Source organism: Notothenia coriiceps, unplaced genomic scaffold (genome assembly GCF_000735185.1).
Source record: "Notothenia coriiceps isolate Sejong01 unplaced genomic scaffold, NC01 NC01_scaffold00019633, whole genome shotgun sequence".
Lineage (NCBI taxonomy): Eukaryota > Metazoa > Chordata > Actinopteri > Perciformes > Nototheniidae > Notothenia > Notothenia coriiceps.
Window position 1 is genome coordinate 95,828 of NW_011352334.1, and position 21,192 is coordinate 117,019.

Here is a 21,192-nt window from a genome sequence, read left to right on the forward strand (position 1 = left end):
CCGTCCCCTTGTGTGTTATGTAGCTTTTTCTGCATGTAAACGGTCTGCAAAGTCACAAACGCTCAAAGTACACCCTGTAGCTAGTAAAACTCTAACACAGAAAAGACCTGTCTATGCTGCCCCAGAACGCCTCGTTGGAGATTTCTCTTTTTCTTTTTCTTCCTGGGTACAGTGACGTGACCATACCCAAATGGACCCATTATGACGCGCTGGGGGTGCTAGTGCTAGTAGAGCCTCGCAGCGGTGAAACTGTGGCGCGCTTACACTGTAGGTGCGCCACGTTTGGGGGTGCGGGTGCTGGTGTAGCCTCGCAGATGGGGGTGCTGCAGCCCCCTCAGCATCCCCTCCTTCCCGCGTCCATTCTTGATGTTTCGCTGTCTCGCAGACCCCACGCAGCAAGCAGGAAATGAACCCAGCTCACACTGTCCGCTCCTTGCAGCAGCAAGCCTCGCAACGTCCCGCCAACACGGCACCCAGACCCCACGCAGCATTCTCATCTGTTTGTCGTTGCTGGTGTCATTTTCTGGTTGCTAACAAACGCCATTGTAACACATGATCACTGATGTTCCGCTGCAACGGTGGTTGACTCATCAGAACAGAGTGGGCGAGCTGACCAATCAGAGCACAGTGGGCTCACAGGGAGGGGGCGGGGGCAGGAGCTCCACCAAGCCGTTTAGGACAGAGAGTGAATACACATACTATACAGATATGCTGTATGAGAAACCAATGTGAGTTTGGAAAATTGAACAATGTAAATCTATTCTAGTAGACCTCAACAATGGAATTATGGTCAGTAGAAATGACCATGACATGGGACCTTTAACATAAGTAGCAGCTAAATAAAATGTAATATATGTAATCAACTATCAGGAGCAACATTTCAGTTATGATTTCAACAAATGTAAGTCAAATATTTTCATGTATTTTTGCAATTGTTTGTTCTCCACCAAAATCAGAAAAGCAGTAATAACAAAGTGTAATAACAAAGTGTTCTGCATTCAAATGTTGAATCAGATAAAAGTACAAAACATATTAAGCTTACAAAAATACTAAATGTTTTGTCATGAGGGCAAATGTACATAATATATGTTACATTAATATAATTATGAATGATGGTGGTATAAGCTAATTGATATACTAGTCAGCTTAGTTAGATTGGAATAAACAAAGTATTATCTTATGTTACCTTGTGAAAATACATCATAATGCTTTTATGAGTTTCACATTCCTCAATTAATCTGAATGTTACTGCATATGTATCATTGCATACATTCATCATATTTTTTTAAAATGTTTTAAGATGAGTCACTTTCCATCTGCTAACTTGTAACTGAAAGAGTCTCAAAAGCTTTATAGAACTGTATAGGGTTGATCTGTTGAGTCTGTGGGTGTTATGAGTGACACTTTTCGTATTAGGCGATGGTGGGCACACTTCAATTCCTGCGAAATACCAATGATATATTCCCAAATTAGGTAATTAATGGTTAATTTGATGATGTTAATTACCAAACAATTGTCCTATAGTTGTGTGACATCACGCCATCCAACCCTCACATTTGAACCAATTCTGTGATGAAGGCTTTGTCTATTAACAAACAGGAACACATTTCCAATGTCTATCTAACACTGTTTTAAAATGGGCTATTTTTTATTTTCACAACTGAAATTATTCCCTAAAAAGATTGAGAGACGTTCAGGTGTGTCTTACCAAGAAACATTACATTTTTAAGTTACATTTTTGTATCTGTTACCTTGACCGGAATAGCTGTGTGCCAAACAACATCCCTCTGTTAATTTCTAATATCAAAATGTCAATTAGTGCAGCTTTAAATGTCCTCTTTTAAAGTTTGGTTTGCACATTTAGGGGCCGCTGGTGGCCCTAAGCAGTTGCAGATACATTAATTAATTCCAACCCCATTGACTATACATTTTATGTCATAGATTTAGCTGAACTCCTTCGTTTTCCCTGCTGTCCTGGCAGCTGAGCCTCATGCAGACTGGCACTGGTTAGGGTTTATTTAATTGGTGGCAGACCGCAGGACGGTCGGAGTGGCTTTATCAACACAGAGCAGTGATAACAGCAGCATGTGTGTCTCCTGCTGCTGCTGATCCCCAAACAGTCTCTCACACTCATTAGGCCTGAGCTTTGCCAGCATGGGGAACAAAAACAGGCCGTAGCAGGGTGTTGATGGTGCTGATGGGGATGTTTCTGCCTAAAAGGAGGGTGAGGAGGAGGAGGAGTGGTGGAGGAGGAGGTGGTGATGGGGGCCTGTAAAACGTCAGACACAACATAAAGGCATTGCCACGTAATTACGACGCTTTCATTTAGGAGAGAGAGAGAGTGAGTAAGAGAGAAGGAGTGAGAGAGAGAGAGAGAGGGAGAGAGAGGGAGAGAGAGACTATAGGCTCCAATGGTTTGGAGGTGCGGCGGTATCGTCCTGCCTCCTCGCGCCTAGCTGCCGCTGAGCAAGCTTTGCGCACACACGGAGCTCGCGCATCTGGTCGTCATCAGCAGCAGCAGCAGCAGCCCTTCCTGCTCAGATGTGACTCAACCCGAGTGGGAACACAGCTTCTTCTGCTAATCAGAGGACTTCTGGGAAAAAAGAGATAGTTTCTCCTGCAGCAGGACACGCTGATGTTTCTCTTGTTTTGCAGTTGACGCGCGCGGCTGGATGGATTGTCTGTAAAGGGTTTGATCGGGAGGAACATCAGGCGAGGAGAAAACTTTGCTGAAGTTTGTTGGAGCCCTACGCGGCTGATCTGGATGTGAGCAGACCTGAGATCTGCTCGGAACAAACCGAGTCTCTCTGTGTGTTTCTGGAGAATCTGCTCGGACGCTCTGCATGCAAGGATCTTCTTCTCTTTCTTTTTAATATCGCTGCGTTTTTTCGCTGTTCCCCTCTTGCGTCATGACTTCTAGCTATGCACATGCAATGGACAGGCAAGGCTCGCTATCAAACCGGCTGGAGAGTCCGATCACCTCTAACCTGGACAACCTTCAAGCCAAAAAGAACTTCTCGGTCAGCCACCTGCTGGATCTGGAGGAGGCCGGGGAAATGGTCGGCACCCAGGCTGACGAGAGCGTCGGGGAGGCGGGGAGGAGTATGCTGGAGTCCCCGGGGATGACCAGCGGGAGCGACACGACCCAGCAGGAGAGTAAGTGAAAGATACCACTGAGCAAAGAACATCATTTAAATGTTGTGGCCAAAAATGTTAAAATTCCTCTGTTTGTTTTGGTTCTAAACTACGAGTCTTCAGGCTCGATCCCAGAAAATACGGCAACTTTCGCACAGATGTATTTCTAATGAGCAGCTGAAAACTAAAGTAATTTGTTTTCGTTATATTCTGGCGTGTGTCCGCGTGCAGGGCGCATGCATGAAGCTCGTCAGAACGCAGCGCGCACGGAGAAGAATCCTTTAGTGAGCTTTGGCAATGCATCATCCCTGACGGCCTCCCCCTCAAAACGGCCATTAATTTACCATTAACACTTTGATGTCAGTGAGGTACGGTGATGTTGGTGGACATGGTCGATGCAGTAACCCTGCAAGTAAAACCCGGGGGTAATAAATCTCTTCCTCATGAGCAAAATGAAGCCACAACCTTTTATTTAAGAGAAAACCAATACATTAAAAATACCTAGTCACGCGCTGGTCGTGTCATGTGTATACTAGTTTTATGATACACATCTCTATTAGGTAACCATTAAATAATGATAAAAAGCATTTTCTCAACCACCAGTCATTCTTGGGCGTGAGGGTAAAAACGAAGCAATTCCAAGCCGAGTTTGGTGATCCAGGCGGGTCCTTTTAGCTGATTTGCCGCTGACGCCCGAACCTCAAACTTAAAACTTTTATTTACGGGTGTTATTTGATGAAATGTGCCATTGGGTGCATGGAAGTTGACTAAATCTCCGATAAATCCGCGGCTCGCCATTGAGAGGATAAATAAACGCTACCTCTTCCTCTTCTTCTGCTCAAAGGGCCATTCTGACAGAGCCGTTAGGCTTTAATGAGTGTTATTGTTAGTTTTTTAAAAGGCTAAAAATCGTGTGAGAAATATGCGGGAGGAAGTGGCCGGGTCACGTCGTTAATTCGCGGTTATTTTCGTCCTGTCAAACACTTTCAGAATATCGGAGCCTAATCATTTGTCATAATTACCGCGCGTGTCCTCGCGCCAACAATTAGGGAATCATATAACAGCATCTTATCGGATTACATGTGGGTAGAGATACTTAGAAAGAGGGGTTTAGAAAACTAATATTGGTCTGATGAGTAGAAACATTTTTGCTGTTTATTTGCGTATTTAATAATGAGGAAACAATGCATCAGCAGATTTACGCAATATTCAGATATTAATAATGAAACATTGGAGCTGTAATGTTCATACATTTTATTTTTCCGATTTACTTACAGAAACGTGAAGCAACAATGTTAAATGTAATATATTTCGCACATCATCAAAATAACCATATCTATCATTTAAAAGTAAAACATTTTAAAGTAAAGTATTACATATCTAAATGTAGCCTGATGTTTACTTTTTGTATTACTATTTGAGAACTCAACAACCTCTCTTCTCGCGATAGAGTTTTGGCAAGACTAATTGACTTTCACTGATAGTTGCTAATGAGATTAATGTAATCACACGTGTTGGCTGCATGATAATGATGGTGATGATGATGATGATGATGACAGGAATGGATTTGCTGGTTTTAATGTCACCCTGCATGTTTAATTAAAGCTTTCCGAGGCCAAACCGCCGCTCTGCCTCTGCACTACCATGCAGAGTTCCCTCTGGGATTTTATGTTTTATATTTATACTTTAAACAGAGCTAAACATTTTTTGAAAAACTTGAATCGGTCATCCAAGAAACACTATATAATTGAACTTAGTTAAAAAAATAAATAAGGCTTTTCTATCGAAGTTACATTTTAATTGTCCTTTTTTTTCACAAAAAATACATTTCCGTACCTTATGTTGTGCTTAATAATAATACAAAAATATGTTATTCAGTAGCATATGTATAGCCTACAATCTTTTTTATTTGCTCATGTAATCTAATTTGCCCGCTTTTCTCCGGTTGTAACGTCATCAAACGGGCGCGCGGACTAATGAAGTGCTTCATGATTTTCCTTTTAACCTCGAGCCTGAACAGCGGCTGTTTTCTGGGGAAAGAATGCGCGGTCGGCCGCTGTTTGGTCGTTTACAGCCGCACTGTAACTGCGTCCACTCTGAAACTTCTCCATTTACACTGATCCTAAACTGTGAGCCTGCTGATCCGCTGCACTGATTTATAACTAACTGTTTTATACAAGATGGAAGTCAGAGGACAGTGTTTTTGATCGCAGTTTCTTAAAATCTTTCGTCATACACCGAAGATACATTGCAAGAATGTCATTTATTTAAGAACACTTTTATATTATATATTATACAATATTATGTGAGCTCAGTTTTTGTCTGCATATAGCCGATTCAATTACAGGAATATACTTTGAAGGAAAAAGGATATATATAAATATACATATTTAAGTTTTATATGAAAAACAAAAAACATTTGAATGGCTCTTATCCCCGAGTCAGGATCCCCACAGAGGGGAGGGCAATCTGAAAAATCACTCAAGGATTCATAGGATTGGAAAGGAGAAGGAAAACAGCTTCACAGCATTCAGAGTATTTTCCTGATGTATTTTTCAAACAAAACAAAACAGCAAATACAAAAACATATCTATTTCGTCACACAAATATAAATAAAGAATCATTAGGACTTACTGCTGCAAACGGTGACAATGCTACAAAGAGGTCCTAAGAAAATGTGAAAGGCCACATGAGGATTGATAAAAAAAAACTGGTTTCTTTCAACCAAAATGATCTCCATTTATTTCCTGCTTTCTATCCAATTTTTGCATTTATTAACAAAAAATACTGAGTGTCTTAACAAATCCGGCCTGTAAAAATCCGAATTAAGACATTTTGGGCCACCTGTTAAAAATCTAAAAAACACAAACTAATGTTTGCTATGTGATCAAGTCAATATTGCTTTTTTCTAAAGGGTGACTTCTAACCAGCAGATAAGCAGCGTTTACATTTAGTTTACTGACAGCTGTTCTCTGATTGGCTGAGGCTGCGGGGAGCTTTTCTCATTAGACAACAAAACAAACATCATCTGCTCTAAGTGTGTGACACCAAGTGTGTGTGGAAAAGCAAAAGCATTTGTACCCAGAATTTGACTAGAAACACATACTCACAGTTCAATAGAGCATTAGCAATCCAATGTAGGAATACACCTATTTAGTAGTATGAAGATCTGCCGTTTTAGAAATCTCGCCAAAGCCTTTAAGAATTTGGGAATTTCTTGTGTCAGCAAGTTTTGCATCTTTAAAATAAAAAATCTTCTCCGCAGGTTCAGCATATAACCTGACGTAAACATGTTAGATTTGCTGAGGAAGACCATGAGATGTGATTTAAAGCTTGGAAGACTTTTTGTTTTCTTAAACCAAGGTTTCCAGGTCAATTACATTTTAAGATGATGTTCAATTTATTAATTAAAATTAATAAGTTAAAACAGTAAAAACCCGTTACGCAGTCAGAGAAGAACAAGCAGAGAGCTGTTCCGAACTACAGCTGAATGCAGTTGTGTTTTAAATAAGTAATGAACGTCCTAATCTTTTTTATTTTTTTATAACAAATTATTCTCATGATACAAATATATTTTACTAAGAATATCGAATTGCACCCACTTCATGTATGTATTTTAAATGAATTTCTTAAGAAAACAAAATTAAAACACTCATCAAATGTTTTGGGTTCTAATGCTAAATAACGTACAGCCAAACAGCAAATAAGCCTTGAGTGGTCACACACAAGACTTATAAAATACATTGAAATCCTTTGAGTTTTCACCAGTTTAATTTAGATTTGTTTAATACTATTTCCTGTTTTGCATCGCTTCTAAAAATGTAATATTTAAAGGTTTACAAGTATAAGTTTAGCGTACAAGATGTCTTTAGGATTAATGTTGAATATCAAATCTTTATCTCCAAAATAATCCATTAATCCAGTTCCTAGATAAAAACAGTGCAATAAACAAAAAAAGAGATTTCTCTCTGAAATATATAATCTCAAAACTCAAATTCTATTTATGAGGCACTTAGACGTAATGCAGTATAGAACATGAGGAACAATAACTTCCCACCTCAGTGTGTGTCTTTGTGTGTTGATGCAGATTGTGTTATGGGTGTGTGTGTGTGTGTGTGTGTGTGTGTGTGTGTGTGTGTGTGTGTGTGTGTGTGTGTGTGTGTGTGTGTGTGTGTGTGTGTGTGTGTGTGTTGTGTGTGTGTGTGTGTGTGTGTGTGTGTGTAATTAGCAGCATGATCACAGCCTCTCTTCCCATGTGAAAGTGTTATTTTGTGGTCTTGTTGTGGAGCCACAACAGAACTGATTCCCCTACAGGAGCGTTTACACTGAACAACACAAGCTGCTGGAAGGTGCAGAAAAGATTATATATTTACCTTTGATCGTTAGCTGCTACATGTGCTAGTGCTTTCAGTGCTGGTCCAGGAATAGTTTCTAAAGGATTTAATAGAATCACACACACAAACAAAAAAGTATTATTTTAAATAACATTAGTGTTATCTCATGTCACATTTGAGATTGCTCTCTCTGATATCTAGATTTTAGTCTCATAATCCCAATCATACAATAAATATGGATAATCTGGAGGAGGAATTATTGAATTCATTTGTATTGTCTTGAATTTTTGTTGGACCATCTTTCTTTTTTATTTGAGAGACACACATATTTACATTTGAACAATTTTCTGAATTGTCCGTATTGCATGGGCATGTTTTCCTTTAATTTATACAATAGGGGTCGGCGTTAGATAGAAAGTGTGAAGGGAGATGCAACTAAGATACCTTGCAAGGCTAAAATCCTGGATGTTTACCTGGTACAATTCTTAGACGCTGAGAGAGCGACAGCCGCCACTTTGTGTCTTTTGATACCAATTCAAACGTTCTGAGAATTGTGTCTTTGTGAAGGTATACTCTGTTTAGTTACAGTTGCCATCAGGTTATCATCGAGGGAAACGGTGTTCAGAGTACATAAGTATTACCTGTACTCACTTAAAAGTACTGTGTAGCAGCTGTAGGTCAGGTGGTAGAGTAAATTGGAAGCTTTTTGATCAAGACCTGCACCCTAAAAAATATTTGAACCTGTTCATGCACGGCCAAGGAATTTAAATTTCGTTGGTTATGCACATCAAAAAAACGTTAACAGTTACTGGATCAGAAAACAATCCAATACAAGAATCAGAAAAAGATCTGCAAAATGTATTAAAAGTGTAAACGTTTAACAGCTTTATCAGATACTGTATATTCATCAGTTATATTGGAAATCTCTGTTAGATGGAAACGCTACTCACAAAAAGCTTGCGTGGGGCTTTTAAAACACAGTGCGGGTCTATAGTCTGAATCTGGCAATATAATTGAAGTTGCAACGGACAAAGTTATTATTGAAGTAATATTATCCGGATTCAATCATAATATACAAACATTTTTGAAAGTTTCAACTTTTATACAAACAAGAACGACGCATTGTGATTTTTACTTTTGCAGATTTTACAATTGAGAAACTGTACTAGAATATACCATGAAATATTAAAAACATCTTTATTTGATGAACATCAATGGTGCATATTCTTTTAAAACATCAATAAACTCTTATTGATGTTTGAGGCAGCCGCAGCTATTCAGAACAGCCCGCAGCAGCAGTGAACTGCACAAATGTGAAGAGCTGTATTTATTATTAAAATGTGATGTGGGCTGACACGCTGCTTTCTTTTATTATTATTATATCCCCTCCGGCAAAGTGTCTCAAGCTTCAACCTATAAGCATCTAAAGTCTCATTCTTTTTGTGTAACATCCCCTTCTTCTTCTTCTCCCTATAGATGAGCAGATGAACACGGAGGAGAAGAAGAAGAGGAAGCAGCGCAGGAACAGGACCACCTTCAACAGCAGCCAGCTGCAGGCTCTGGAGCGAGTGTTTGAGAGGACACACTACCCCGACGCCTTCGTGAGGGAGGACCTCGCCCGCCGGGTCAACCTCACAGAGGCCCGAGTCCAGGTAGGAATAGGAGTAGCACCGCAAAAACATAATATGTTACTCTCAACCTCATTCAGGGGATTTATTTTTGTAATACTCTTTTTATTGTCATTTTTGTAAACATTCAGACATAATATAAATACATACACCCACTGCGCACATAACATACATCACTGGGTGACAATAACCTCACCTTAATCATGTAGCAAGATATCTATATCTCAGCTTACATACACATTCCTGAAATAAAAGCACAGAGAGAAAATTAATACAAATAATAAATGATAATCATAATGGCCTGAGGTGTGGCCTCATTACAATGAGAAACATCAAATAGGAGGGAAAGAAAATAATTTACTTATATATATTCAGGGGATATTTTTGACAAAACAGACCCGGATTTCTTGGAAGTTTTGACGGTTCTCCTTTAGCAGCGGTAATTTATCAGACAAACTTTGACGGAAAAAAAGCCATAACAGCCATCAGAAGTAGGAAGATGCCTGTGGTCATCCTTCTGTAAACCGCTTTAGTCAGTGTAGGGAAAATAAACAGATCTCTTTAAACACACACACAAAAACTCCCTCCATTACTTGGTCCATCGAACATACTTCTTGAGGTTTTGGGACCCCCGGGGGACCTGTTAATGAATCCTTGTGGGTCCTCATGACTCACACCGGGATTTCTGAAATGATTCATGAACAGCTTTGTTTGGGTTGCCAGCAGAGCAGGACCAGCTTGTTATTAGAGAGACATTTTATATGAGGACATGAAGTTACAGAGGTGGACATCTTCACATCATCTGGTAGCTCTTACAAGTTAATATTCCTACTTAGTGGCTTATCAGTAGCTATTACCATGTTTAGATTCCCCATTCTGGGGTCTCTGAGGAACTGATAAGGACTTGTCAGCGCCTCACACACATCACACTTACTATCTCTACAGTGATGGCTGATAGTGTGGAGGCTGAGAGCAGTTTGCCTCCCCAAAGGGACTGCATGTGATCAGTAAAGTGGATGTAATGATATCTAATTTCCTCAGTGCCTAACAGATCAGTGATATACGGCAAATGGGCAACACATGAGGGCTGCAGCAGAACCCGAGCTAAATGTGACAACGCTGTAACTGGCCAGTGAGATCAGACTACCAAACATAGAATAAGAAGCTAGAATATGGCTTTAGTGTTTTAAATGCAAACCATTTTTCGTTAATCTCGAGAGTCATGGTTTTTTTATGCATACTGTAAAAAGTGAATGCTATTTTCTGACTTTACATACACCTTCTAAATTATACATCATCAATCATTTCAGTGCGTTCCATGAGTCTAAGAGAAAATAAGTCATGCTGCATTAGTTTCTGTATAAAACATTACGTGTTACGTTTTTGTAAACATAATGTGTCAATGTATGTCCCTGGAACCCTGCTGCGTATAGTTTTAATTCATGTTTTATTCAAAATCTCAGGAGGCGGGTGCCGTCACCTCTCCTGGCAACTTTGTGCTGAAGTAACAAAACCACGATAAAGTGTGTTGAAATGCATTGAATAAAGAACATTTCTCCAGTTTTCCAGCTAGTGATGCAAAGTCATTCCTGTATCATCCGCAAATCAAAATGTATTTTTTTCCCACCAAAAAAGTGTACTTATCTATTTCTGTGTTGTATATGCAGAACAACTTTGTAAAATGGAAAAAGTCCATACATATTTTTACATTTATGTAAAGCATTTTCTATATTTATAAGCAGCTCAAGAAACATTATTCCAACTATTCTTTCAAATGCGAACAGGCTTTAGCACCTGTTAAATAATGATACGAGTTACACATGTGCGCCTCCACACTGCAGGTTAATATGTATTTTAAAGCTTTTTCTGGTCTCTTTTAACTGCCTGTCTTCGGAACACAACAGAGAGAGCATTTGTTCTGTGGGCAGAGAAAGAGGGGAAGAGGAAATTGTGATGTTGGAGAGAGAAGCTGCACATCTGTGAATAATGTGTAGCAGAGAGCGATGCTTTGATAAAAGAGACTTTGGGCTCATTCCTGAGGCTGTGCGTCAGCGAGCAGCGAGCCTGTGAGCGTCTAATAATGGATTTCACTTCAGAGCGAGGAACAATGTTAACACCCCCTGGGTCACACCATCATCTGTTCAAGGATTTGTGTGTGTTGCTTTGATTTGTATTTAGATGAAGATTTAAGATTCGTTTTCAGAGTTGTATTACTTTTGATTTGACTTTATAGTGCAGAGGAACCCAGTCATAACATGTACACTTCTGTTAGCCACTGATGAAGGTTATGAGAGCTGGTTGAAAATTGTTTTTGAATCTTTGAGTTGGGTATATTTTCTTGAACAATGTACTGTAAGAGCAGACCGAGGAGCAAGGCAACAGTTTTTAAGAGTCATTGTTTCTACGCATATTGTTTTTTTTATTGTTCGATATCTGTCCATCCTCCACCCCGACGTCCACACTTCTTACTGCCTCTTCACAAAGTTTGTTGCTGACTGATCCAATAGAAGGTCTTTACTCAAAATAATACAGGGCTGTTTTTATCTACTGCACCACTCTACATAAAAGGGACATTTTCTAGAAGTCTTTTGTTTTGTTTTGGAAATGTGAGTTTGTAGTGATTGAAGAGGTTAACAGAGGTTAAAGAGTTGAAGACAAAACAAGAGAAGCTGCTTTTCCCCTTGTAATCTAAAGCACATTGAGTTTCTTTGTAATGGAATGTGCTCTATAAATGCATCTACCTTGACTTGCCTTCTTTTTGAATGACTTATGACAAGACATGTTTACGATAATACACAATACGATACGATGCACTCTATTGTCCCTGTATGGACATTTGCTCTGGACTCTCTCCTGCAGTTCCACAAAGGTTATATTATGTTCATATACACAGTTTGCTCATATTTATAAACAGGTAATGGCGATCTACTTCCCAACCCTCACCCCGTTGCCCTCTTTTGTTCCAGGTTTGGTTCCAGAACAGGAGAGCTAAGTTTCGCAGGAACGAGCGCGCCATGCTGGCCAGCAAAAACGCCTCGCTCCTCAAGTCCTACTCCGGAGACGTGACGGCGGTGGAGCAGCCGATCGTCCCGCGTCCGGCACCCCGCCCCAACGACTACCTGTCCTGGGGGAGCGCCGCCCCCTACAGGTAGACTCCCCTCTGCTCTGTCACCTGACATAACCAGCAACCATCACAACAACACATCACTGCTTCAACACGGCTTCTGTACTAACGTCTGCATTAACAGTGAAGATCTGCAGCACAGCAGGAAGGGAAGAACTCAAACGACTTAAGCAAAGGCAGGACAACCACAAGGGACATAGACTAAATGTCTAAAGTATCAATAGGAAAAATACTGTAATTGTGAAGAAGTCAAAACCTCATAATCTACCATTTTTCTATTTTTCATTCTTTGACTTTAGTTTAGGAAGACATTCCATATAAAAGGATGGTTTAAAGAATTATATGGGAAAGTAAAAAAGGAAAGATGACAGAGGAAAGGAAAGAAGTGAAGGAAAGGACAGTTTGAAGGCAAGGGAGAAGAAAAACAAATAGCTAAGGATGGCATTTAAAAGGTATAGAAATGTAAGAGAAAGCAAGAAGAACAGGAAATACAAAATGAGATGAGAAACTTCACACAAAAAAAGAGTAGGAGAAAGAGAAAGAGAGAAAGAGAAGAAAGAGGAAACCTCCAATATGAATGATTGCATGTTGGATATAAATCCTGTTGCAGTGGAGCACAATGTAGTGTACCAACATCCATAATGTGCTCTGTTGCATTACTACAAGCTGTACTTCAGTGCTGACTAACCTCTCCTCTCACCAAGTGTCTCCAGATGAAAAAGCAAAAGCTGTTATAACCACATGTTAACACCACCGTAACACACACACACACACACACACACACACACACACACACACACACACACACACACACACACACACACACACACACACACACACACACACACACACACACACACACACACTGCTCTCTGTTATTGTTTCATTTCCTCCTCCTCTTCTTGCTGCACATACTCCTCATACTTCCTCTGACCATCTTCCTCTCCTCTGATCCTCTGAGGCCCTCTCTTTACTGAGGATAAACGTTTCATGACAAAACGCCGGTCTTGGTCAATACTGTACATGGATTTAAAATGGATTTCACTCAAAATGTATTTAGTTATTTAGGATTACAATTCCTCAGATAAAGAAATGTTTCCCTTTAAACCATTTTATTTAAGTCAACATTAAAGGACACAACTGTGACTAGTATCTTCCGGTTTTCATATTACTGTATTTTGTGGTATCTTTGGCCAAACTTTCCCAACAACAAACCTCCTAGCGCCACATTGCCATGTAAAATGTACTGTTGAATCACAGACGCCTGTGCTGACATACAACATGAAAAACACTAAATCACATCCTCAGTTTTATGCTTTCCAGTATTTAAATATCTGAAGCAAAACATGTCAAAACACAATATTTGTATGTATCGTAGTGTTGAATCAGGTTTGAAACCAGATTATCTTCACATCACAGTGTTAATCCTAATTTAAAGGCAAGATATATTGTATGTAAGAATTTTCATTTTGAAAATCCACATCATAACGTCCCGAAATTGCTTACTGTCACTCCGAGGTGGTCTACTTAAAGATTAATCATCTTTAATCTTTTAATCATGGTCTGCGGCAACCAGCCTTCTCCTTTTAATAAATCTGAATTTAGACGAAAGTTTCCTGATATATGACATTTTAGAGGGCTTTCATTTTGAAATTCCACTTCAGTTTGTCCTGATATTATCAAATACTTACTTATGTGTAAATTGCGAGAAATCTGAAAGCATGTCCCCTCGATGAAGATTGTTTAACTGCATTATTTTATTATAAAATGCAACATTTATTGAAGCACAAATACAGTGTTGTAGTGCGTTACTTATATTGGTAAAGTTGTTATGCTTTATGTATTTAGCAGGAATATAGCAGTTGTCTTGCGAATGTACTCCACAGACTATTAGTGCTGGTCATCTCAATTACATATGAACCTTTTTAAAGTTTGTACATTAAGATTGTGTTGCAAAAATGGAGTCAAAGTAATCATAACACGCTGTAATATAAGCCCCGAGTCCGTCCTCCATGGCTGTTAGAAAGCTGTGTTTTGTCTACTTCTACTTTTAAACTTTCTTTTCTGTCTCTTTTACTCTGCCGTGTTTTGCCTCTGTCTCTCCTCCAGCTATTTTCCTACACTGCATATATAACAGTCTTTTCTTGCACACATCTAACTCCAACCTCTCAAATTATGTTGAATAAAAACACCCTTCTCCTCGCCCTCAGTCCCATCACTCCCCTCTGTCAGCATGAGCAGGGCGGGCCCAGATCCTGTGACCCTCCTGACGAGGTGATAATGTGAAAACAAACCGTATTAAATCCACTGTTGACCCCTGTGACCCCTGCCTGCTACACTACACCATATAATGAACGCTACACAGAGGGACATGGCTCTATTGGGCAACATTTTTTGTGACTCTGGTTACATTGGTCGTGATTTACAGTAATCCTCCGTTATGAAGCTCGGTGTAAAATGCCAAACCCTGCGGCCACGGCTCAGACTCTCTCAGAGCTGTTTTGGCTGAACGCAGGGCAGCGATGGAAATCTTTCTGTGAATAATGCATAATGTGGAACACGCTAATGTGGTGCTAACACTTCAATGTATATTATCCTAAAGCTGGTATCCGATGCCGGAGGGGGGGCCAGTGCGAGTGCCACAGAAAATGCTGCCCTCAGAGAACAAGTACGCATTCACTTTACTACACTCAGCTCTTTTCTTATCATAGAAAACTCGCAGTATTCTCCTTTAAAGAGGAATACTGCAGTTTTTTTACACTGACTGTTTGCAAAATCATTTTAAAGCTTTGAATGTATTCCTTGAATTGTATTCTGCCTTTATGTCAATTTTATACTTTTATTTTAAAAACATTGGGTTTTTTTTTTTGTTTTAAAAGCATCATACCAATGTTTTTGCACATTTCAACCCATTTAAAAAAAACATTAATTTATTGTTTGATAATTTCTTCCTTTCTTCATGAAGCCATCACTTTCTATACAGTAAAACTAATAGATACTGCAACTTGAAACATGCTTGAGATAGAACATCTATTAGTGAGTAACATGTTTGCTTTAGTTTCATCATGTTATCGTAATGTGCTAAAGTTTTAGGATGTGTATCTCCATCTGACCCCACAGCTCATTTATCACACGATAATAGCACACAGTTGATCCAAACTGTTTTACAAATAAAGTTGAGTAAAAAAATAATAAGAACAAAAATATAGATAAGAAAAAAACTGAACTTTTTAAGAATAAAATTGTGTCGAATAAACACTTAAGTGGTTAAAAGCCAGTGACTACCAATGCGTTTGAATCAAATCTGGATTATTCTTATATTTTATGTTGAAAACCTTGCAATAAACACCTGAAATATATGAAGAATTGGAAATAGAATTTCAATACAAAATGTGAATAGTCACCAAGGTCCTTTTGGATGTGCATGTGACACATGATGATTGATAGGAGTCTTGAAAGAACAAGACAAACAAACAAAATGCAAGTCATAGGAGCCGCAGTTTTGGGGCGAAAACTAAAAAAACAATAAAAAACATTTGCTCAACATTGTTCATTCTGACAAGGACATGACTTTAACAAAAACAAAAGCAGACAAGATTATCACCAAAATAACACCTCCATAATTGACTGGTTGCATGAACTAAAAACAAAGCTGCAGAACATTTTGGTAACAACAACAACAAACAAGTCAGTAAATCATGCACGGAGAAACACATCTGGTTAAAAAGAAAGAAGAGACATATGTCCTCAGTCATAAGGAGGTAAAAGAAGACTCATTTAAAATGCAGGAAAAATAAAAAGTAAAGAAAATGGTGCAAAAATACATTTCAAATTCCTAAAGAAAAATAATAATTCTAAGAGAGCAATAGAAAAAGGCCAGTTAAGGGCTTTGTGACTAATAAGTATTTGTTAAATTATTTATTATTAGATCCCAGTTCAATACACCATTTCCTCACTGAATGGGCAGATTAGATTTTTTTATGAAAATAGGGGGAAGAAATGTGAACCCGTTTCTGTATAAAAGAAATATTGCCGTAAAAGCCAAACCCTGTTCATGAAAAGTTGTTTTTAAAAAACACAACCTGGTGAGGATGTGAAAATAAAGTGGATGTGTGTATCACGATGGCTTCTTCCAAATAGTTTGCCAGATTAAAAAGACTGAAAAGATTCAATCCAAATGAACTCAGGTGAAATACAATAAGAGCGATAAAACGTTAAACCCTCCTCTGATAAACTGTGTGAAGTGAAGGTAAAACGTGCAAAAACACTGGTTCATTTCTTCTGGGGGGTTTTGGGCCATGTCTTAACGTCATATTGAGTCTCAGTCTCCTCACATGATGAGTGATACCTGTTTCTGTTCCTTTTCCATATTTCCACAGCTGCGGCTCATGCTGAGCTTCAGCTCGCTGTCAGCCACAGGTGATGTAACCTTTCCCCCCCCCTCTTGTCTCTCAGCGCCATGGCCACCTACCCGCCCACCTGCTCCAACACCAACACGTCCCAGGGCATGAACATGGCCAACAGCATCGCCAACCTGCGGCTCAAAGCCAAGGAGTACAGCTTGAATCAAGTGCCCACGGTCAACTAAGAGGAGAGGCCGGGGGCTGGTGCAGGAGAGGGGGGGGGCCTCTCTGCCGCTGGACCCCTGCAGACGGGCACCGTCTCTGGGTCGAGCATCATCTTACGTACCCTGGATCCTGAAGCCTCCTCTCCTCCTGGGGCAGCGATACTACACCTATATGCAAATTGTCGGACCCCGAGTGATGTCCGGATTTTCCCTAAGCCGCCTTTTTTTATCCTCCTGGGCATCGCTGAACTCTCGTTTGTACAAAGAGACACATAGACTGGAAGCTGTAGCCAAATATCTGCCTAGTTTTACCTTTGTGATTGTGACTGAAATGGAAGGAGAGTTTTTCAACGTTTTCTTTTTCAATCGAAGAACTTGTTCTCGACGGAGACTCGTGTTTGGACTACGTGGAATTCCCTTTGTCCCGTTGGCTGTGGTTTGGATAAATGACACATCAAATTTGGGATCAACAACCCTTTTTTCCCCCCACTTTTAAAATCAACAATACACCGACAAGGACTTCCTCTGACATTTATGCAATTAAAAAAAAAAAAGTTTTGTTTTTCCACATTTTCTCTGCCATGCTATACCACTGACGAGCAAACATTTTCAACGCATTTTGATTTTCGTGTAATGGTCCAATATAAAGGAGAGGCTAATGTATTTCTGAATCCAAAACCTTCTCTAAATTTCCTATGATAACCTTTATTTGTAACAGAATAAAAACTTGTATATTAATAAAAAATGCATCACAAGCAATGCAATGGCACAGTGTCCAATTCAACAGTTCAACACATTTTCCACTTTCTGGAGAAAGAATAACATATAATTGTATGACAGTTGAATCCATTTTGAAAGCACAATGATGTTGGACCTCATGAGTTCCATAAAAGGAAGATTTACAACTCGAGAACAGATTCTCTTCACAGAAACCTCAAGCGGCTCCTGCTTTGTGTTTTCTCTTTTTTTTCCTGATTACCAGAACCTGACATTTCCATCTTAAAAACAGGATATTTATGTGCAGGGAAATCCTCTCTTTAATGTGGAGGGCCCCTGGGCCTCGTCTGACTCTGCGGCTGTCACACAAAGTGTTTCTTCTCCTTGGCCCCTCATAACCTCCGCCTGCAACAAACACATGTCCACACTCGTCCTCCTACGACTCACACAGGACCAAAGAGTGGGGACGATTGAAACCGCAGTTGATGTGGGAGAGTTTCGATTTTTCAGGAAAAAGTGATCAAAAGGGACACAAGCATATTGTCTGTGGAAATACATACAATACTGAAACGACTGCAGGGTTTTTTTTAATTTGTCATTGAGTTGAGAGTTATTTTAGCTTTGCTGATGTCAAATCTTTAAACATCATGAACTTTTGCGTACAACATATTCTAAATTCCTATAGTTTTATGTTAAATTCAGCATACAAGTTACATTTCAGGCAACTTTAATCCTCCAAAAATATTTGGATTCACTATTATTGGTATTGTCTCGTGCTATTTCCTTTGGCATCCATCATCAACTTTTCAGCTTTCTGTTTCATTTTATTTTTCAAGTACTTGGTACAGCTTCGAAATTCTGACACTTTACTGAAGTATTTCAATATTTCAAAACATTTATTGACATTTTTATTTTTATAGATTCAGATTTAACAGCCAACATGTGGCGAGCTCACGAAATAAGCGAGTTGTCCAGCAAAAAACCTTTTGAAAACTCTTAGAAAAAGCCTTTTTTGTTAGTCTTTGCAGCATGCTACCCTAGAGGGAATGAGCTCTGAGGATTTCTTCCACTTTGGCATGTAATCCATCATCTGATTTTAAGCAGGAGAATCCCTGTGAAAGCATGATGATTTGGGGAGTTTTTCATCATTTCATTATCTCCAATGTGGGAGGTTTTACAACTAAGAATTTATTTTGGATCAACCTATAATTGCGTATATCTTTGATTGCAGTTTGATTAAGTAAACGATGTAATGGCCATTTGTTGAGTTGTGTGGTTAGTCGTAATAAAGAGCTTCATTGACATTAGAAAAAGGATATTTCTGTTTCCCTCTGGCCGTTTTATTTTCTGCTGTTGGTTGTTTTCCGATCACTGATCCCTGACTGTGGTATGTCCAGTGTCAGACCCCTGTCCCCCTCTCCCCTGCCAGGCGCCCGGTCTCACCTTTCATGGCCAGGGCCCGGGCTGACCTGAAGTGATTCCAGATGTGGAGATCTTTTTGACCCTCCCACCCCTTCGCCCTTCCTCCCCCGCTTTCTTTTCCTCCTCCCGCCCCTCCCCATTTGCCCCCAGGCCTTGGCCAGCCACTCCATCAGGGTTGACACCGTCCCCTCGGACAGCGTCTCTCCTCGCCTGAGCACATGACACACAAGGCAGCTCCCCCACCGCCCTTCTCCCCCGCCCTCACCCACCCACCCCCGTCCTCTGCAACACATCTGGAGCTCATTACAGAGGAGACAGTAAGAGCGAGGGAGGGGCGGGGAGTCTGCGTGCAGAGTGTGTGTGTGTGCAAGAGAGCGGGAAATAGTGTTTCTTAACCCTTCTCCCCTTAAAACATCCACCTTTTTTCTCCTCTTTCATTCTCTTTGTATCGTTTCTTCTTAACTTTTGCTTTTCTTACCCCTCCCTCTCTGCATGCAGTGATCTTTATCCCGCTGTCAGTGCCACATGATCGCAAATATTTTATTAATGAGCGGTTTTAGAAAAGAACTCGGCACAAGAAAAAAAAAAAAAAAAACAAGAAGAGAGAAAATCTGAGAGCAGCCTGAGTGAAATACTGCACAGCTGTTAACAGTGTGTGGTTTGGGTGAACAACCAAAAGAATTTCCAGAGATGTGGAGTTTCCACGCAAAGTCAAGTTGACTGAGAGGTTGCCCTGTTTGTGTGATTAAGTCACTATTGTTACGCACTTTTCATAAACACAGATGCAGGCTGGAATACACACTCAGTCTGTTGCACTGTAAAGGAAACATAATTAACTCCAAACTGCCATCTCAAGGTTAACGCTGATGACCATATGTACTGTTCTCCCATCGCCAACCAAGGCTTGTTTCTTTTATTCAGGAAGTGAGAAATGCTGCAGCTTTTCCCATAAAAGAGATGTTTACATTTTCTGATTAACGTGGACTATTTGTGAATATATACACAGGATTGAATGGCCTTAAAAGTCATTTAATCTGCCTAGAAACTAGAGACCATAACAACTTTAAAGGCTAACTACGGTTTATGACAACGTGGGTCTTATTTTTATAGTGATACTGCTGCAACGGTGTCCGAAAAGGCTAGAAAACAGCTTTTCGATATGCATTCACATTGGACAGTTCTACAGCACACAATTCTCCTCTGGTCGCACTGCTCAGAGCCAATACAGGAAATGGTGTGCGCTTTACTGTATGTGGCAAGGCCTCTGTATGATGTAAAGAAGTACTTGTCCGATTGCCTAAATGTCTGAAAAATCCCTGTCCAATTAAAAATGTAGGGGTCCTGATACTCTTCACGGGAAAGATTTAATGTGACACCAGTGTTTTAAACTGGAAAGACATCAATGAGGGTTGGCCTTTAGTTGACCCCGCCCTCTAGTGTGCATATTGCAAACACAAACTAGTTTCTTTCAAAGGTAATGAACCCTGACAGTCATGCAAAGACCTGACTGTCATCCAAAATAGTGTAGTTTGTGGGTTTTTTGGAAACCACAAACCTAACAAACCCTAACTACCATGCACATTTTGAATCTCAGCAGTGAATGTCATTGAACATCTCCTGGGGTTCTGCATCTCTGAGAAGACAATGTTCTTGTTGTGAAAGGGTTGCAAGAAGTTTGGCCAACTCATGGTAAAAGAATGATTGCGGTATATTGCAACTTTTGGCCATCAGTTGTATCAGTTAATCTAAAATCGTACTCACAGAAGGAATTTCTAAAATGTGGAAATCACAAAACACTGTCAGAAGGTCAGACAGGTAGTGATCAAGCAAACAGTTACCTTCGGTAGAGGTAAAATGGTAAAAGAGCGCAACTAAGATGTTGCTAATAATCCCCCCATTGCAACAGAAAATTGTGAGCACACAACTACAGTAATGACAGGAGGTTAAACATCGAAGCAGGAAGTGTCTCTGGCTAGCCTGGAAGTTTGTTTTTAACCTGACTGACCCCGACTGCTCGTGTTTCTCGACCTGTCAGACTTCTTTTCAGTGATGTTGCCATGTTTCCAGGTGGTAGCTATTACTTGGTGAGTACCATCTTATCATAACTCATAAAACTTAACAAAATACATCTGAATCATCCTTCAAGGTAGTTGGGATGAATGGGAATCTCGATGAACGTTGCCCAAGAGCTTTTGAGTTTTTTTTGCATTTCACCATAAGTACAGGAAGTAGGAACCAAAATGTCACATGCTGTATTTTCCCATG

General features: G+C 39.9%; 1 protein-coding gene across 4 annotated transcripts; it reads left to right on the forward strand.

The window, feature by feature from the left end:
* The first annotated feature begins 2,410 nt into the window (after positions 1 to 2,410).
* On the forward strand, positions 2,411 to 18,800 carry prrx1b (paired related homeobox 1b). Of its 4 annotated transcripts, XM_010778894.1 has the most exons (6): positions 2,411 to 3,156; positions 8,946 to 9,121; positions 12,064 to 12,245; positions 14,432 to 14,495; positions 14,824 to 14,889; positions 16,677 to 18,800. In XM_010778894.1, exons 1-6 carry the CDS (start codon positions 2,910 to 2,912, stop codon positions 16,920 to 16,922), a joined length of 981 nt encoding a protein of 326 aa, XP_010777196.1. In that variant the 5' UTR covers positions 2,411 to 2,909; the 3' UTR covers positions 16,923 to 18,800. The 4 variants fall into 4 exon arrangements, with proteins under 4 accessions (XP_010777196.1, XP_010777197.1, XP_010777199.1 ...); XM_010778895.1 differs by lacking the exon at positions 14,824 to 14,889 and having other exon boundaries at positions 2,412 to 3,156; XM_010778896.1 differs by lacking the exon at positions 14,432 to 14,495 and having other exon boundaries at positions 2,413 to 3,156; positions 16,677 to 16,907.
* Positions 18,801 to 21,192: the final 2,392 nt, after the last annotated feature.

Coding starts and splice junctions, on each gene's coding strand:
- prrx1b (XM_010778894.1), top strand. CDS start 2,910: ATGACTTCTAGCTATGCACATGCAATGGACAGGCAAGGCTCGCTATCA. Junction 9,122..12,063: donor TCACAGAGGCCCGAGTCCAG/GTAGGAATAGGA, acceptor CTTTTGTTCCAG/GTTTGGTTCCAGAACAGGAG. Junction 14,496..14,823: donor CCTGTGACCCTCCTGACGAG/GTGATAATGTGA, acceptor ATTATCCTAAAG/CTGGTATCCGATGCCGGAGG.